Raw genomic sequence first — 18,754 nt, 5'->3', positions numbered from 1 at the left:
CACACACACACACACACACACACACACACACACACACACACACACACTCACACACACACACACACACACACACACACACACACACACACAAACACTGTCCCCCAACACAATTGAGCTGTGTGTATTTCAATATGTGTGTGTGTTTGACTGTACCTTGATATCATTAGAAAGCCTCTCCCTTGATTTAGATACACAGTAACAGCAATATAAACATAAAATCTTTCATTTTCTTCACTTTTTCAGCAATTCACCAGCAGCAAGGCAGCCTGTCCATCACTCTGTTGGCACGTCACTGACCTCTGCTCCCACATATGGTAAACATGGAGTTTCTTCTGTTTTGGCTGTGCAACACGGTTTCTCACTGTGATTTTCTCACCGTCTCTGCCATAGCATTGATACTGCTTTAAGAAGTTTATAGTATTTATTGTCTTTCTCTCTGCATAAGTTGATCATGTTCTGCTCTTCCTTGAATCCAACAAAAGACATGTGCACTTTCAGTGTGCGCGCCACTCATTTAATCAAGCAGCATATATTTGATCTTGGCTTTCAGTAATCTAATTGAACATCCCATGATTCTCTTTCATTGCCGCTGTTGTCTTCTGCTCTGGTATTTCGCATTTTAGATGAAGCTGATGTGAACACAGAAAGCTTTTGCAGTTTTTTCCTAGATGGGTGGAGAGGAAGCCCACACAAATAGGAAGTGGAACTCGGAAGACTTGATTAAAGATTAGCTTTATCCTATTGTGTTTCCTGGAAATTAGTCCAGAATGGAGCCAGCCTAAATCATTTCCAAGATCCGTTTTGAATTGACGTAGCTGTTAAAGGCAGGGATTGCTTTTTCATAGCAACGCATCCAAAAACAACATTTGCTGAACAAAAGAGTGCTGAACATTCTACTGTTACTTTACTTCGACAGTAGAACGTCTTTCCCCTGCAAATGACACCATGGAGCTCACACCAAAGAAAGAAGAGAAGAGGGTATGTTTATTGGATTTTCTTGTTACCTTAAAGGCTTGAAGATGTTAAAAAAATCCATTTTGTTATGTGGGTTTAAGTGGCATATTGGTTCATTCTGAGTTGTTCATGCATCTGTGCCAATCTTTCTTGAACGCTGTATGTTTTGTTTGTTTTACCAGATGAAAGCAGCGCGAGTCAAGTTCAATTTCCAGGCTCAGTCACCCAAGTGAGTAGATCGGCTGTTTCCTTAGTCATTCACATCTCTGTTACAGCACTATCAGATTTAAAGCTGTCAAATCTGGAGTCTAAATTCTCTTCATGATGCACATTTCAAACAATCAATTCATTTTGAACAAATTGAACTGTTCGACTCATTATTCTTATTCCTTTATTTAGGGAGCTCATGCTGCAGAAAGGCGACATTGTTTACATCCACAGGATGGTTGATGCCAACTGGTTTGAAGGAGAGCATCACGGAAGAGCTGGCATTTTCCCCACGACTTATGTGGAGGTGAATTTCTTCATGAGTCTCATTTGATGCTGTTTCTCTGCACTGTTGCTTTGCGCTGGTTATCTAAACCCTGTGATTACTATACCTTAAAACTCTTTCCCTCGTCTTCCATAGATTCTGCTTCCCACAGAGAAGCCAACGCCTATTAAGTCCCCCACTCTACAGGTGTTGGACTACGGGGAAGCTGTGGCTCTGTTTAACTTCAATGCTGACCTACCTGTTGAACTTTCTTTTCGGAAAGTGAGTATTGCAGTGCTGCGGTAACAGAGATGAAGGTGCTTTGTCTTCACATTTGTATTGAAACACATGAATTTATAATACAATGAATTTGAAAATCGTATTAGCACTTAAAGACATTTTGATATTTTGTCCGAGTTAGATGGGAAGATTCATACTACTCCCAATGTCTCTATGTTAAATGGGAAGCTACCAGCAGCTGGTTAGCTTAGCTTAGCATAAAGACTGGAAACACAGGAAAACAGCTGTCTCTCTAACAACCAGCCTAAAGCTCAATGATCAAGATAGTATATGTTGTTTGTTTAATCTGCATGAGAAACATGACAAAATGACTTGTTGCACTGGGCCGCAGTTACAAGGTTTGCATATTGCTGGCATTTTAGAGCCGCATAGGAAATATACGAACACTTAAGTGTTTAAATTTCATTAGATAAAGTGTTGTTCTCTGTGTAATGTCTAACTTTTCTAGATCCTCTTATTTTCCTCAGGGTGAGACGATCAATATAACGAGGCGTGTTGATGATAAGTGGTTAGAGGGGAGGATCTCAGGGACCAACCGGAGCGGCATCTTCCCAGCCAGTTACGTCCAGGTCAACAAGATGCCCCGCACCAAATTCTCTACTGATGACTCCTCACTGGGCCCCCTGTCTCCTGGCTCCCCTGCACCTCAGAGTCCAGGGCGTCCGCTCCACTCACCCTGCCCGCGGTCACCATTGTTTCCCTTCACCCCCTCTTCCCTCAGCCCCAACCCTGAGCACTCCCCACTGAAGCCATCTTCCCCTGTACCTTATGGTAGCCCAGCTTCACAGTCTCGCTCCCCCACCCAGTCACCTGTATTCAAAGAGACGGCCAATCGGTGGCCCTCCAAAAATGCTTCGCTAACCAACCAGAACAGCCACTGGATTGGGACACACTCTGCTGACCATAGCTCCGTGGCTAGAGCTGTTTCGCCTTCCACTCAGTCGTCATCGTCTGTACACAGAGCTGGAGCTTCCACAGCGAACACGTCTCCCAGATACACTGACCCCTCACAGGTCTGCTTGCACTGCACTGCCCGAGAAAGTCACTGCATGCCCACACTCATGGTGTCACTGTTTATGTTCATAGGACTGCTGATTATCATTCCTTATTTCATAATGCCTGATGTGAGGTTTTTATTTTTTCCAGGGGGCAATCCCAAACCAGGCTGCTGGATTTAATCCACGCGGTAACTCCCTGCCACAAACACAAGTGTCAAACAACCCTGATTCAACAGTGGGGCAACGCAGACCGTACGTCTCCACATTTTTATTTGTCCACATTGTTGCAGCTTTGGTGAATTTGTGGCATACAACATTTGTTTTTTTCATTTTTTCCGCTGATCTCTATTTTAGATATAAAGCTGTTTACAACTACAAACCACAAAATTCAGATGAGTTGGAGCTCAGAGAAGGAGACATTGTAAGAGTGATGGAGAAATGTGATGATGGCTGGTTTGTAGGTAAGGAATAAAGTGATTCATTTCTAAATAAACCACTCCCTCAATATAATTCCCATGGAAACAGCACAGTGAAGCAGGATATGTTAAGATTGGTGACAAATTGAAGAGGAGAAAAAAAACATTTGTCTCGATTTTATGCCACCGCGAGCCTCCAGAACAGCTTTAACGCTTCTGCTGGAGAGATGGAACATCAATCTCCTAAAATATAATCCCTTGTCTGGTGTTATTGAAGGGAACTGACTAACAAGTCCCTCCAAAATCTCCGACATGTGATGTTGTTGTCAAAAGCCGTGATTGACATATTTTTAATTGTGATCAAACCATTCAGGAGGCCTGTGTGTCCTGTAAGAAGCATCTGCATCATTTTAGCCTTTAATTTGTCACCTTCCTGTAGGATGAACAGTATTTTTTTTTTATTGTTAAATCTGTGATGGAGCATATTCTGATTCCTCAACAGGGAATCAATCAAGATTTTCCATGAAGTAAAAGATTGGGATTTTATGGTCTATAGTCTGTAGTATTAAAAAAAAATCATGACATTTTACATGAAAGACCAAAAGACAAAGCTTATCATAAAAGTACAATTAAAACAGTTATTTAAGAGCCAAGAGAATAGAAAATAAAAATAAGACGGGTATAAAACACAACAATAAAAGTTACAATGCAGTATAACGAATTATTTATTAAAAGGCAGCGGTAAACAAGTTAACCTTGATATATATGTAGTTATTTTAGTTTCATTGTGACCAATATTAAAACAAGTCCTCCCTCTAGTGGACATCATGGAACATTGCAGATGTAATTGGCTCAATAAACTTAAATTAAACTGCATTTTTTTTCAGTTTGAGAATAAATGCATACATTTGTTTGTTTCTGCTGTGTGACCATGGCACCTGCTCTGTTCTTTGTAGGTACGTCAGAACGGACCCGTGCTTTTGGGACTTTTCCTGGGAATTACGTGGCACCTCTTTGACCTCCTCACTTCCTGCTTGCCCACATCCACCTGGACTCATAAGAGCCCAACCAACCAGTCACTCAGCTCTCTCCAACAGATCGCTCTTTGGCACTCCAGCATTTCTTCATCCCGTTACACCCATCACACTCCCAAACCTAGTCAGACCTGCATGTTCACTCTGTTTTCCAGAACAGAGGTGAAGGCAGTGACAATGAGTGGTTTCACCTCACCTCCCTGCATGAGTGCATGTGTGTGTGTGTGTCCACTGAGTCTTGGAGAGTGTTTTCACACACCCCATTTGAGAGGAAAGAATGAATGCTGATGATACTGTTTCAGATGCAAAGAATGGACTTTTTTGTTCCACAACTATTTGCAGCTGCAGGAAATTTGCATTCCATCCCAGTGAACAGTGCTGTTCCTTCTGAGGCCCTGATACAGTATGATGCTGCATTCAGCTTTTGTGTCACCACAGTGCCATCACAACACACTGCTGACAATTAACGAATTAGGATGGCACATTTTTCAGGCATTTTGATTGACTAACGTTTCCTTCAAATATCTTACCCAGATTTTCTTTCAGATCTCTGAAAATACCGTGGGCAAGTTTGAGGAAACCACACGAACAAGTGCGCTTAAAGTAAAGCACAGTGCGGGCTCGGACATGTCAAGAGAAGTTTACAGCCTTTCGCGAGGCTATGCAGAAGAGCAAATATAATTAATGCGCGTACTGTTTTCATAAGCAAGTTATTCATTAAAGAATATTTGGCTTTTTTGGATCTCTCTCAAGCCATGGAGTAGAATGCCAAATGTTAAAGTAATGAGATAGATCATGTAATGTGTTGTAAGAGAAGCTGCTTTGCTCTGAAATAAAAAGTCAAACCTCTGTAAATTGTAGCTCAGCTGCGTTGAATAACTTTAAAGTTAAAAATGAACATTTCCTCTAAAGCAAATGGTTGAATGATCTTTTGAAGTATTTGAAATATGTGCCAAATTTGACCTTTCATGATATTTCTTTTTAAAATGATCCATTTAACATTCCCAGCTCATTTTCTTTCTACTACAACTGCTTTCATAATGTGTTCTGCTTACAGGGTTAACATTCTCCCTTCGGCCGTATTTCCAAAATCACTTATGTTTGTACCAGTGCAACCTTTGACAAGTGTGACGTCATTAGACATCCTTATTATGAGGTAATTTCGCAATTTTATATGACTGTTCATGATTGTACAGACTGTAACCTTTTATCAAATTTAAAGTATAATATATATTTGCTTATAAAACAATGTATCTCATATGTATGGTACGTACAATTTTCATTAAACATTACAGAGTGATATTGAAAGTAGCTTGTGTTTATTTTGTCAAATGCTTGTCATATATGGTAATTCAACAAACACATAAGGAAAGTATGAAGCTGACCAGCAGGGACGACTGAGAGAATGTCAGGCACAGCTTCAGTATAGCTTCACAATCAAATCTAAATACATTCAATGACAGTATTCTTCTTCTCTACATAAAAACAAGGGCACTACAGTGTTGATCACACTTATATGTTTGGATAGTCTGACAGTGTTACACCGTAAAAAATATTTGTGGGTATATATACTGTATATATGTACATATGTTTATGTATGTATATGAAATCTAAGAAATATCTAACAAATGTGAATAAAAGTCGACATCAAAATCTCTTTCATGAAGCTTAGATTTAATAAACGTCTTTCATTGTGAAATTCTTATGTTGATTTTAAGTGGGGCTACTTTCCCTCTGACAAGAATGTGAGATTATATAGTGAGTTTAAGAACATATAAAATACAAAATATCTTCAGTAAAGATACAAATTTAATAAAAAAAAAGAAAACCTGCTATATTTATTTGATATAGATCAGTTTATAAGTCTAACCATCTAATCAGCGACCTACCTACGCCCTTTATAATTAACAAGCCAGAAGGACAGAAAGGTGAACTACGTAGTCAATAGTACGTCACTGGTTTGATTGACGTGGCTCTGACGTGGCTCTGGTTGGAGCGCATGCTGCTCTGCCCCGCGCCGTCAGAAGGTGGCGCGCGCAGACACAAAACGCAGCCCGGGAGTGTTTTCAGGATAAATGGCTCAATTATCACTGCCGCACCCTCCTCTCTGAAGCGACACGCCCAGTTTCGCTGTCTCTGTCAAACCTTTTATTTTGGTAACAGCACATGGCACTCCGAGCTCGACGCACTGATTCCATTGCGCGCGCAGCCACAGGTGGCGTTCTTATGTGCCACCACCTTAACGTCTGAGACGCCAGAAGAGAGACGAAGACAAGGGACTAACAGCGCTTCATCTCCGCTCCGCTGCTTGAAAAAAAAAAAAAAAAGAAGCTGCTTTCTGCTTTTTTTGCTCGCATTTTGGACGCGGTTGTTGTTTCAGGCAGAGTTGAACTGGGACCAGTGCAGTCTGCTGGGTGTGTGCTCAGCGTGTTGTCGAGGAGCGCGCCGAGATTCAACAGGTGGAGAAGAAGGCACCTGAAATCCCTGCACTCACCTTGGTAAGTAAACATGGCGTTATTAGGTTTCTCAACAGCCTCTTGGGTAACTCAAAAGCTGGATTTGATTAATTAATCAAAACTCCAGTGGGTTAAACGCTTATTTGTTGGGGGAGCAAAACGAGTGTCCCTTTCCCACTTTTTTGGTGTTTTTAATGGCACATTTCCGTTTAACTAATGTGATATGTTGTTTCATGGCAGGTATTGTGATTTATTATAGGTTTGTTGAGGTCATTAAGCCCGATAGACTCGTATATCTTCATCAAATGTGTGGGAGCCTCGGAGCATGCAGTAAAGCATTGCTAAATTATGACTGGTGCCAAGTATGCGCACTTAAGGTGTGCATCATTCGCCTGTGAGCTTTTTTTTGGCTAACTATGCGTGATATATGTGGAAAGTAAAAGTCAGTCTCACTGACGGGGGGAATCTTAGGCCCACACACAGTGCCAGTTTCCACCTTGTTCTGGAGACTTTCCACCCTGTTGATGCCTCTGTGTTCAGGAGAGCAGGGAAGGTTATTTTCTTTGCACATCAAGCAGTCCCTGTGACTTTGTGCAACCTCAGGACTCTGTAAAGTCCGTATTTATGTCGCAATAGTTGAACTGGTGAACCAGCTATCTTCTCTCTCCTAAAGTGGCCCTCTGATGGCTCCGAATTAGTCAGGTCCACTGTAGTTCAAGTTAAACACTGTACTCTCTTTGCTTAAGTGTCTAGATGTGACTGTTCCTCCAGTTCACTCACTCAAGAAGAAACAAATGGACCTTGCTTGCGAGTTGAGCAGGTGGGAAAGCGCTTTGAGGTGTTGCACAGAGTTCATGTATACTCCAGAACATTCCCAATGAAACCTCATTTTGCCAAAACCCCACCAACTGCTGTTTTGTGTACCTTCCCGGTTATGATGCATGCTCTACCTAACCCCACCTCTCACTTTATAGTTGGCTTCCTTTCGGCTTTGCTTTGTCTTTTTTTTTGTTTTTTTTTTGGGAAGAAAATGGTGCTGTTACTCCGATAGGATAGTCCTAAAGCCATCCAGGAACCAAAAAACAGACCACTGTAATTTTAGATCGAGCAAAGTGGTGGCTTTTCAAGAAAACAGGGAAAACTGGTTACCTTCTAACTCGGGGAAAGAATTTGTTTGTTTTACAACTGCATTGAGGATTTAACCGCAGCAAGGACCATGTTGTGTTTTTTTCCCTTTTAGATCAAGGCCTGTAACAGGCAGCTTTCCTCTGTGATGACCATGTTGACAGTTAGGCAGGAAGTTAATATAATCTGTTAAATCTGAAATGATGAGTTTTTTTTAATCTGTGGTTTTCAGTTTTAGCTGATGAGGCAGAGGCATCGCACGATATTTGACTGTTCATTCTTTCACGTTGCATCAAACTCTGTAGGAACGACACGTTTCTCACACAGTGTCTAACAGGCTTCTGAACGCACTGAGGTGCAACAGTGTATTTTAAGAGCGTGCAAGTAACGAACAAAGTGGCAGTTGGTGTGTCTTTCGTGAGGAGGGCCCGATTTGTGAAGGCAGAGGATGTGGTGAACTGCTCTGATTGTCGAGCAGCAGAGTGTGGAGCCTGTTCAGTGTGAACAGCAGTAACATGATCTCCAGATGATGATGATGATGCAGAGGGGGAGATAAGTGAAGCCGCCACCACAGTGTCCTTGTCTTGTTACAAAGCGTACATCCCAGTGGACACAATCCAGTCCACTGTAACAGAGCTACAGCAAATTGGTAAAAGGGATGATGGGTAATCTTAGAAATTGTCTTTTTTTTATACTGCAGAGGATACGATTAATGTAACATTTTTAAGAGTGTGTTACAGCATGAAACTCTACGGGAGCGTGCGCCCTTAAAATTGTAAAGGGAGTAACCCACAGAAAGTACAGGAATGGCTAAATGTATAATTACTTTGACACATTTACTTTTATCAATACACTAAATATATATATGACGGTACAGAAACTCATTAACCAACACCCTGTTTGATGTCTGATGTTATTTTCTCATCTCCTTAGCGACTGAAGCTACATCTGACCAAATGCGTGTGATTTGAGAATGCTCAGAATGTTATTTCGCTCTATTCAGTCCAGGGAGAGGCTTGCTGTTGCATTCCTTTCCTATTAAATTCAGTGGGCGTGTGTCCAGGTAGGTGCCGACCTGTTGGTGCGGTGCGTGACGCATAGGGCAGAGTCAACATAGGACCGCATCACTGACTATAGCTGTGGAAAGTTCCCGCCGGTGTGTATGGCCACCAGCGAGAGCTTTTGACAAGTGTGATTCACACCAGGAATATTCCCCTCCCCCCCCGCAGCCACGGTGGATCATATGAGTGAGAGAGAGAGAGAGAGAGAGAGAGAGACCCCCCCACAGCTTGAGCGTCTGGTGTGTTCATCAGCAGTTTCTTTCAGTATTGACATGTCGGAGACACTGTGCTTGTTCATTCAATCCAGGGGATTTCTGCCCGGAGTTCAGGGAGAAGACAAACAGTCTCGGTTAAGACCTCCAGTGATTCAGGGAAGAAGGTGAAGAGTTGATGTAGGTGGCCAGGTTTGGCTGCCAGATATTTTATTATGCAGAGCTTTAGTCGGCAGTCTTCACACTTAATCTAATGCCTTTCAGTTCATGAATATTTGACTTCCACTGCAGTGCACATGGTAGCAACTTGCTTTTCCACATGTTACATTCCTCTGAGTGAATGAGGTGTTAATTCTGAGGATTAGCGAAACATAGTGATGGAAATGGTTTCCTGCGATGCGCATATTTATTGGTTGGCCGTGTGCTCTTTCCATCTCCTGCATTTCCCCCCCCCCCCCCAACTCTGGTCAACATGACAACTGGTTGCTCTAACTGTGTTGTGATGCCGTGCTGATCAAAGTTAATGACTCATCAGGTTTGAGTCATAATTCCGCAGATTACACATAGTTTCAGACTTGTGTCAGCAGGTTTTGCTCGTTCAGCCCATGCTACTCCTAACTGCATGTTATGGGTACGCTAGGTTATTTAAACATGCTAAATTAAAGATTGCACATCAGCCAGCCGCCCCTGACCGCCAGGGAGTTACACTGAGGCTTATAGCTTGTCTTTTCTCATTCGTACCTGCAATTCTGTACAGTACATTAATATCCTACACCAAGAGTAATTAGCAAACTGTTGAATCTTTATTCAATATAGCAAAAATTATGAGCGATATTACTATTAATATATAATCCTATTTGTTTTAGCTTCACTAATCAATTTGGTTATCTGATACAGTGGTGTTCTTTCAATCATTTAGTTTTCACCCTGAGCACAAAATGTGTTTTTGAAAGCTTTTTGCAAATGCAAACCCCTCGGGGCTCTCTGCATGTTGGAGCAATGAGCCTTGAATCCAACATTAGGATAGGCCACTACCTCTTTTGCCTGTAGGGACAATCTCTCAGATGTGACAAGTGCCAAAAGGTCGTTAACATAAAGAGAGTATACACGACTGGCTTAGATTTCCCTCAGAGAGCGTGAAAATGTCCCTTATGGAAACTGAATCTGAGCTCATTATGGTCTTGTATATCTCCTGCCACACTGAAGTGTGCTTTTATGCAACATGACAAGGAGCACAGTGATATGAGTAGCTTTAGCAGCTCTTTAAGGCACAATGATCCTCTGCTCCAGTTCAGTGGTGGACACGGTCCTAAGAGCTCAAGTGTCCACTGCTCACATGCCATAAACACTTTGTTAGATGCAGTACGGGAAATCGTATGTAAATACAAATTCTGGGAGGTATATTGCCTCATAACACTTAATAATGAAATTGGGTGGATGAAATGTTCACACAAAAGGCTCTGAAAATTGTGAAAAACCTATTCAAAGCCTAAGTTGATGATATTTACTTGTTTTGTCAGACCGACAGTCTGAAATCTAAAGATATTTAGTTTAATCATAAGACCAAGAAAAGCAGTAAGTCCTCAACATTTAGCAGCTAGGGTGAAAATATACTAGCGACTAATTGAAGATCCGAATAGTAATTGATCGAGTAGTAGTAGTCGATCAATATTAATTGATCGACTAATTGTTTCAGAGCTACAAACTAGCAGAAACGCCTCATAATACATTTCAACAGCACGGCCTTCTAAAGCCTTCAAAATTCCTAAAAAACGTTGACTCAACACAACACTTTTAACCAAAACTGAATATACAATGTAGGATTTGTTATATTAGACGGCATTATTTTGAGCTAGGTGTACCGGATAAACCTGTCCAGGAAATTTGGATGCTGCTTCTTGTAGTCTGTCAAACTTGACACCGTGACGTTTGTTGGTACGTAGGAATGCAGGTAAGTCGTTTGCCGTTCCATTGCGTTAGTCAGAAGTGAGTATTTTACTTCGTACACCTTTTTAGCACCGGTTTCTATTCTCCTCAGACTGACCTCCTGCCGTGCGGCTGATGCTGAAATGACTTCATGACTGGAATTCCTCTCTTTGTCTGTTTAATTGCGCTGCCAGATTGGCGTGGCCGCAAAGGCAGAGAGAACAGAAGTCGTCTCTTATGTGAATTGGCAGCTACCCAACAGTACTTTTGTGTGTGATGGCGAGTTCTCATGTTCAGCACTTTGTTTTATGTGAGCAGCAGTGCAGTCTTAAAACCTCATCCGTGTCCAATTAAGCGCAGCCCACGAGTGTGGCACTTATTCTCACCACCGCTGTGTGTTCTCCGCTGTTTGTCCGCTCTGCCGCATACTTTCACCATCCTTTCACTTTGACATTATCCACTACCAGCGCTTTTATGACACCAACAGACGACGTTTACGCAGGGAATTAGCAGGCTGCTCGCTTGATAATGACCGCTCTATAGGAGAAGCGGCAGAAGCTCATGGAACTAATTGACACCCCCAGCGGCTGGGAAATTTCGGGATGGCTGCTCCCTGTTGTTGAGGAGGCCATCGCAATTAAGAGACCCTAATGCTGGTGAGCCCAGTAACCCTGCTAATTGGCCCAGACTGTTAATGGCTTACTGGGTCGGCACTGCGTGTCCCAAACACTTGTGGAATGTGCAGCCCATGAACTGGGCCAGTGTTTGGAGGGATTTAGGGGAGCAATGTGGCGGATGTCTGACTTCCAGAGGTTTTACTTCTATTGTCTTTTAGAGACTCTATTATGCAACACTTGTAATCATTGACAGACTTATCACTTTATTTATAGACATTGAGTGAGATTTACATTCCAGTGTTGGCCACACTATTCTGTCTGGTAAGCAGTGCTTTGGGTCAACCTGAACTTTCGAGTATAGTAAACTTTATCTTGAGCTCGTATTAACCATATTAACCTTTGACTAACTGATATAGTTACAGTATGTATTCAGAGGGGCAAACGCATGGTAAGGCCTTAATTACTTGATTCTATCTATTCTGCTCAATGTTTGTATGACTTTGCTTTTCTCTGAGCTTTAAAATCATAGCAATGACTATGGTGATGACAATAAATGTAAAACCCACAGGTCAAAGTGACAGTGTAGTTATGTTAATAACTAGGAAAACGAATCCAGCATGGCATTGCGTCTCTGTAGAAAGCAACGGTCAACTATTGGGTGTAAGTTCTGCACTCACTTTCAGAGGTTGATGCAACACCAGGCCCTGTTTGTGTTGTGAGTTAAGCAACAGATAATTTAAAATTGTTTGGGTGTAGACCTTTCCTTTTTTGAGAGTCTATACTTAAAATAGCTTATGTCATTGTCTACATGTGCACCTATATATTACGTGTAGCACTAATGTCTTCGGCTAAAGTAAATGCAGTTTCAGACACAGCAGCTGCGTGTGTGTATGCGTGCACTGTGCGTGTGTGTATGCGTGCACTGTGCGTGTGTGTATGCGTGCACTGTGCGTGTGTGTATGCGTGCACTGTGCAGGTGTTGATGAGATGTTTATGGACCTCTAAGTGCTCATCCCATCATCACTGACCGCCACAGAGCTCTTGTGTCTCCACATGCAGTCCTACAACAGACGAGCTTCATCTTCAGCTGTGAGCAGTCAAACTGGCAATTAAATCGCAGGTTATCCTCAATTCAAAAAGCAGCATCAGCATGACTATTTCAATGTCTTAAAAAGCGCATTCTGCTCCAGTTTTAGGCCCATCAATATTCTAGAAGATGGTGTAAATGTTAACTGGGGCGGGATCCAGAGGCAGATGCTCAACTGTTACGGGTTTATTGAGAATGTATTTAATGCCGACATCAGTGTCATGTTTTGGACCCTTTCCTACCTCGTTATCACTCTTGTCATCGTATTCATGTCACACTTGGGAGGAGGGGAATTGACTCATGAATAGCTTGTTGGCAGGAATGCTTAAACACATGCAGGTGTTTGGAGCAGTTAGTCAAGCAACATAAAGCTTGCTAGCCAATGATCCTTGAGATGGCCTCACTTTTCGCACACAGTATTTGTTTACTCATACAAATTGTTTTTGCGCGTCTACACTAATGAGCTGTTTCAGATCTGCTGGAAAAGCACGCAAAATACTGTCATCACCAATTATGACTTCGCAATCTGTAATATTTTGAAAGCTCAATCCATACCGATAATTTAAAGCGCTACATCTGGGGGATCCGTTCCTTGTCTGTCTTATCATGCAGATTTGTGATGGATTCAAATGATTAACATTGCTGACTGTCAACCCCGAGACAATGTTCAGATTAAGAGATTTGTCCCTGATCGGAAAGCAAAAGAGACCCCTGGATGATGTTACAGCATGATTTGTTTTTCTAAGTCTCTCTTGAAGACTCTTGTCTTTAACAGAATAGAACAATGAAAAACCCTCACATGGTTTTGCTATACTTTGGCATCTCCAAGGATTTGATTTTTAAACACTTAATTCACTGTTTGAGTTTTAGAAATTCAAAACATACTTAGTGGAAAGCAATGTCTATACATTTTTGTGCAAAGCTGAACCATACAAATATGAAATATCCACCAAGGACCTACACATTTACAAACAAACTGCATTGTTGGACACGTTTGTATATACACAGCCCGTTCTTATAAACAAGTCTTAAAGGGCTTCTATACTATATGTTGTGATATCATACTACACCACTGTATACATTGAACGCAATGGTCACAGTGAAACACTACAAAACGTTCAGCTCCTTGTGTGCTTGCACGACATTTTTGTTTGCACGTTGCATGACAGAGCATTTGGATTTAATGAACCTCTTTGGCGTTGCAGGCACTTTAGCATTGTTAGTCATGTGTCTTTGGTTTCAGATTCTTCCAATTCGTGTTTGATGTGTTTGCACAATCCATATCATGGGGACTTGGGCCTGTGGAAGTGAAGTGTCGATGCAGATGAAAGGCGGATTATGCAAATGTTCACTGTCTTCACTTGTTGTTTATGCAAATGTTCACTGTCTTCACTTGTTGTTTATGCAAATGTTCACTGTCTTCACTTGTTGATTATGCAAATGTTCACTGTCGTCACCTGTTGATCTAATATTAGGCCTGGCCAGCAGAAACTTATTTAGACGAGCATATATTTATGTCCCAGATGTTACACATACTCATGCTCACTGTGTTCCTCTTTTTTTTCTTTTTTTTTTTTCTTTCAGGGTTTTGACAAGTGTGCAGATCTGATCACTAAATGGCGCTGACGGTGAACCTTATCGGTCCTTCGCCATGGGGCTTCAGAATACATGGAGGAAGGGACTTCAAGAAGGCCATAACTGTATCAAAGGTACTCATCAAAAGCCGCCCTGTTGCTGAACCTCGTCACACCTTATCAAATCATATCCTCTGTTTTTGTCAAAACAGTCTGTAATGTCATGCAAAGTCAACTTCCTCCTCACTATGTCTCTTTTCTTGTCTTTGTTTGTGTCCGCGGGCTGCCTCGTACCTATTTCCTTGACTACTGAACCCGTTGGAATAGAATGGAAGTAGATTACATTAGAAGGAAACCACTGATTACAGTTGAGGTGGGAGGCGAGGGGTTCCTGATCCCCAGAGTGCAGTCTGAGAGTGTTGGTTTGCGTTTCTTTGCTAGCTCTTGAGCATTACAACATGCATCAGTAAGTTCCCATTCACAGGGAAAAAAAAAAAAAGGTGGAGATGGAGTAGAAGAAGTGGAAACGTTACCACTGTAAACAGACGGCGCACACAGTAAACACCATCAGGAAACCTTCTGCATGCCAGAGACGCCCAGTTCTGCCCACTGCACATTCTGGTGCTACATCACCACCTCAGCCTGTTTTTACCAGTGAGACTACAAAAGATAAGTTATTGCTGAATCATGACAGGGTACCAGTGCTTCACACCGGCCTTGACTTCAAAAGCATTTATTGTTTGCCCCCTCTTGACAACGTATTCATGAGAAGAGCTGTTTTTCTATCATGAATCAGATTTGGTTACTGCTAACCAGTAAACAACACCAGCATGTTTGCTTGTCTAAAATATCAAACAGGTTCTCTGAAGGGACGGAGATTCCTGCTGAGGTAGAAACTTTATCACTGAAATTGGTTTGCAAACCCTGTTTGTGAAACGGCTTGTCTCACCCCATCGCCGTCCCTCCCCACCTTGCAGTTTAGCAACCACAGGGTTGGCCCATCTGAAGTGGTTTGCACTTGACACGACATGGATGCCCTCTTTTAATCCTGTTGACCTGAAAGATAGCTTGCCTCCGTTTCACTCGGGCACCGACCCTGGAAAAGAACCCCCAACTGCTGTTAGTTTATGTGAAACCAGGCGTGTCCTGATCAGAAAAGGCACGCGCTATTGTGGGTCACCACAGCAACGCTTAATTGCCTCTCGAGTGGGCCCACAGACATTGGCCCTCTGCCCTCTTGCTTGGCTAAACTGACAAACAGCCTGTCGACTGGCACTCTACTTCTATCCATATTTTCCTCTAGATATGCAAGAATGAGTCTTTCATCCTCTCTGATTGGCTCTTTTATTTGTTTTGTTTTGCATTCTTTGTTTTATTGCCTCTCTGTTTTTAATTGTGAGGAGAGCACTGTTTGACGAATGTCATACTTCCACTCTGAAGTTTTACCAGCGTCAGCCTCTGCATTTCGCCTTTTGTTTTAGTAAGCCTGCGTCTTTGGGTGTGTGTGCCGGGGACAAAGGAACTGAGCTGAAAGCGGTAGCTAGGATGTTGTGTTTCAGCCCATTAGTGTGGAATTCCCTCTGATGTAGTGGTGTAGCATTGGCTTTGACATGCGGTGAGGATGGTAGTGTCGCACTAATAACTTCTCCCCGAGGACGTCATGAATCTGTCCGCTGTCGACCGGCACTGCCTCGATCCATGCGTGTGAACCGCAGTGGCGTCGGCTGGTATTCGCTGTGAAAGTTACGCGTTGTAGAGAGACCGTTGCATTAAGAGTTCATTAAAAACGTGTGGGGCAATTCGTCAACACCTTTTTTTTTTTTTTTTCCCTCATTTACTCATTTGTTAATGCTGAATGTCAGTCACTGAAAAATTGTCCACACAGTCTTGATATACAGAGCTGTCTGTACTCGCCAGATGGATAGCATCCATAAAGTGTAATGGTCAGAGCAGGACCTGGGGCCAGTAAGACCTAACTGGAGCTCATTCTTTTGTTCAACAGGTCAACGGGGGCAGCAAGGCAGAGAAGGCTGACCTGCAACCTGGTGACATTATCTTGGAGATCAATGGGGAAAACACGGCCGACATGCTGAACGTGGAGGCCCAGAACAAGATCAAGAACTCAAAGACTCAGCTGCAGCTGGCGGTGGAGAGGTACGCTGAAATGCAGATTTGCAAAAAGCAACCGCATTTCCTGCTAGTTTTAGGTTGTGCGTGTTGAATTTTAGAAACATGAAATGCATACAGTCCCATGGAACCTTCTGCAGCATCGTTCCCCATATGAATATCCCTCATTTTCTGTGTTTGTGCCAAGACCACAGTTGCCTCAGCCTCTATCTTAATTGACATTGTTTTTGACGTCATGCGGGCACTGTACAAACAAAAACAAGTGATTGTAATCAGGGGAAATGCCAGCATGTACGAGAGCCACAGTGTTCCCTTCCCACAGTTGCCAAGACCCTGTGTGGAAGACGGGGAGTTGGCTACTTAAAAGGTTTTCCTTTGAGCCAGGACTGCTGTTGGCTGGCATTTTGATTAAAGGTCCTCCCTAAATTCTCATTTATTGTCACTGTTGCTCCCAAAAACTCACTTTCTCTCTGCACACACAAACATGCACCCACACACTCTCACGCACGTGTGCTTTCACACACTTCCTCCTTGGATGTCCCACGTCCATGTGAGTGAATTTTTCCCTGCTGACTTCATGTCTCCTACCAAGCCAGAAACAACACCATTACTTCTTGCCTGCCCAGGACAATGCCACTGTGTAGTCCTGCCATGTCTTTAATCCCACTCTGTTAACTGTCAGCGGTTTTCAGCATCAAGGCTGTTGAGTACCTCACAGGCTCTTGTCTTAACACCACTCGTCAAGCAGATTATCTATTTGAATTTCATTCAGATAAGCTCTCAAGAGGTGTGTAATGGAGAAGCAGAAATCTGTAGTGTTTGATTTGTTCTTTGCTTAGTTGAGAGCCCTCCCTTTTTCCAGCTCAACATCTGGTTGGCAACAACTGTCATCACACTGATGCTGTTGCCCACTGGAAGAAGTTGGCATCGGCTGTTTTTAGGCGTGTCTGCTGTTTTAAACATGAGGCAGTGGTTTATTGTTGTGCATCCAACGACATGTTCATCCCAGACTTTGCTAACTGGGGTTATTTTTACATAACAAAGCAACGACAGCATCACTGTCTTGTCACTGACCCTGAAACCGTTTGTCTGGCTTTGTTCGCGCCTACTTGTTTGGACTTCATTGTCCATTGATGCCTTGCGGATGATGTCATGTTGACCAGAGCAGTTGTCTCTCTGTGATACCGTTGCTCTCTCTAATGGCGTTGGCCGTCAGAGCCCCTCGTGGGTGTAGTTTTACCACACAGCTATACTGGTTCCTCTTGCATGTACTGCTATGTGTGTGTGCATCCTGCAGCTAGCATCATTATTTAATTTGGTCACCAAAGATTCAGAACACTTACTGTTAAACTGCTATTGCTGCAACGGCAAATACCATATGAACCTGACTGCATTTCTTTGAGTTTGGCTTGATTGGTCAAGCAGCTTGGCTAAGTATCGAACCTCAATAGAATGTTGGGTGAAGTCAATTTCATTTATATTGACCAAAATCCCTGCATTTGCCTCAGAGGTCCGTAGACCCTCATAAGGACACAGCTCAATAAAAGTACATTTTATAATAATTGATATATTAAATTTGAGAAGAAACGTGTAGTGCAATCTGTAAGTAAGTTACTGAAAGTTGGTGTTCAAATTTCTGGTCGGCTTCAGTTTTGTTTACTTATTTAAAAATCTGAAACTATTTTTCAAAAGTATCTCTTTGGCAACATTAGCTCATAGCAGCACAATGAACAATTAGAACGATACCAGGTCCTATAAAGTAGGGGCTTGCCTCGTCCTAAATACTGGTCACAGCTTGACACAAAGTATCTAACTTTCGCTTTTTGTGGATTTGAATCCTCTTGAACTCAATATTGCGTTGTTTCCATTATGACAACTGAAATATTAGAGAGGTATTCTTACAATGCACATGTTTGAAGACACTGCCTCAGGCAGTTTAACTGCTTGTCCTCTCGATGACAGCTCTTCACAGCTAGTATCATCAAAGAGTTTCACGTGCTGATTTTAGTCAGTTGTATATAACTGTGATATAAAGTCAGTTGGCATTTTCACCAGAAGCAAATTATTTTTCTGTATTGGAGACGTATAAACAGAGTAGACCAGACACTGCTCTGATCACTGAACTTTAATACATCTCACTTCCTTTTAAAGCACAGGGAGAGCATTTTTCCGGCATGCAGTTCCAAATTGAAGAGTTTTTCATGCCTGTCACATTAATATCTCTCCTACAGGAAGAAATGTCTTACAGCTGCTGTATCAGTTTTTGTCTTCTTGCCATCTCTTCTACTCAGTATGTGGAGCCCAGGTCACGAGAGGTGTGTTTCTGGGTGATTTACCACAGGCATCCAGGCCTTCCTGTGTGCCTCATTACCCCGGGCTCAACCAAAATCCTGTC

The 18,754-nt window shown here is 42.4% G+C and overlaps 2 protein-coding genes across 5 annotated transcripts in view; both read left to right on the top strand.

Moving 5' to 3' along the window:
* Positions 1 to 5,474, top strand: part of sorbs3 (sorbin and SH3 domain containing 3) — a 21,774-nt gene extending 16,300 nt beyond the window's left edge. For all 4 annotated transcript variants that reach the window (XM_031849420.1, XM_031849421.1, XM_031849418.1 and 1 more), the window contains 9 exons: positions 244 to 314; positions 917 to 978; positions 1,137 to 1,183; positions 1,354 to 1,468; positions 1,583 to 1,708; positions 2,194 to 2,739; positions 2,873 to 2,976; positions 3,079 to 3,185; positions 4,097 to 5,474. In XM_031849420.1, coding sequence (XP_031705280.1) covers positions 244 to 314; positions 917 to 978; positions 1,137 to 1,183; positions 1,354 to 1,468; positions 1,583 to 1,708; positions 2,194 to 2,739; positions 2,873 to 2,976; positions 3,079 to 3,185; positions 4,097 to 4,158 — 1,240 coding nt within the window. In that variant the 3' untranslated portion in view covers positions 4,159 to 5,474. The remainder of the gene's footprint in view (positions 1 to 243; positions 315 to 916; positions 979 to 1,136; positions 1,184 to 1,353; positions 1,469 to 1,582; positions 1,709 to 2,193; positions 2,740 to 2,872; positions 2,977 to 3,078; positions 3,186 to 4,096) is intronic.
* An 847-nt stretch (positions 5,475 to 6,321) lies between these two features.
* pdlim2 (PDZ and LIM domain 2 (mystique)) overlaps positions 6,322 to 18,754 on the top strand; it is a 33,466-nt gene continuing 21,033 nt past the window's right edge. Inside the window, exons 1-3 of the mRNA XM_031849148.1 lie at positions 6,322 to 6,672; positions 14,243 to 14,367; positions 16,235 to 16,386. Coding sequence (XP_031705008.1) covers positions 14,275 to 14,367; positions 16,235 to 16,386 — 245 coding nt within the window. The 5' untranslated portion in view covers positions 6,322 to 6,672; positions 14,243 to 14,274. The remainder of the gene's footprint in view (positions 6,673 to 14,242; positions 14,368 to 16,234; positions 16,387 to 18,754) is intronic.

The sequence above is a fragment of the Anarrhichthys ocellatus genome, unplaced genomic scaffold, assembly GCF_004355925.1.
Source record: "Anarrhichthys ocellatus isolate YVR2014 unplaced genomic scaffold, GSC_Weel_1.0 scaffold9, whole genome shotgun sequence".
In the NCBI taxonomy this organism is placed as follows: Eukaryota; Metazoa; Chordata; class Actinopteri; order Perciformes; family Anarhichadidae; genus Anarrhichthys; species Anarrhichthys ocellatus.
This window is presented reverse-complemented; position numbering and strand designations above follow the sequence as displayed.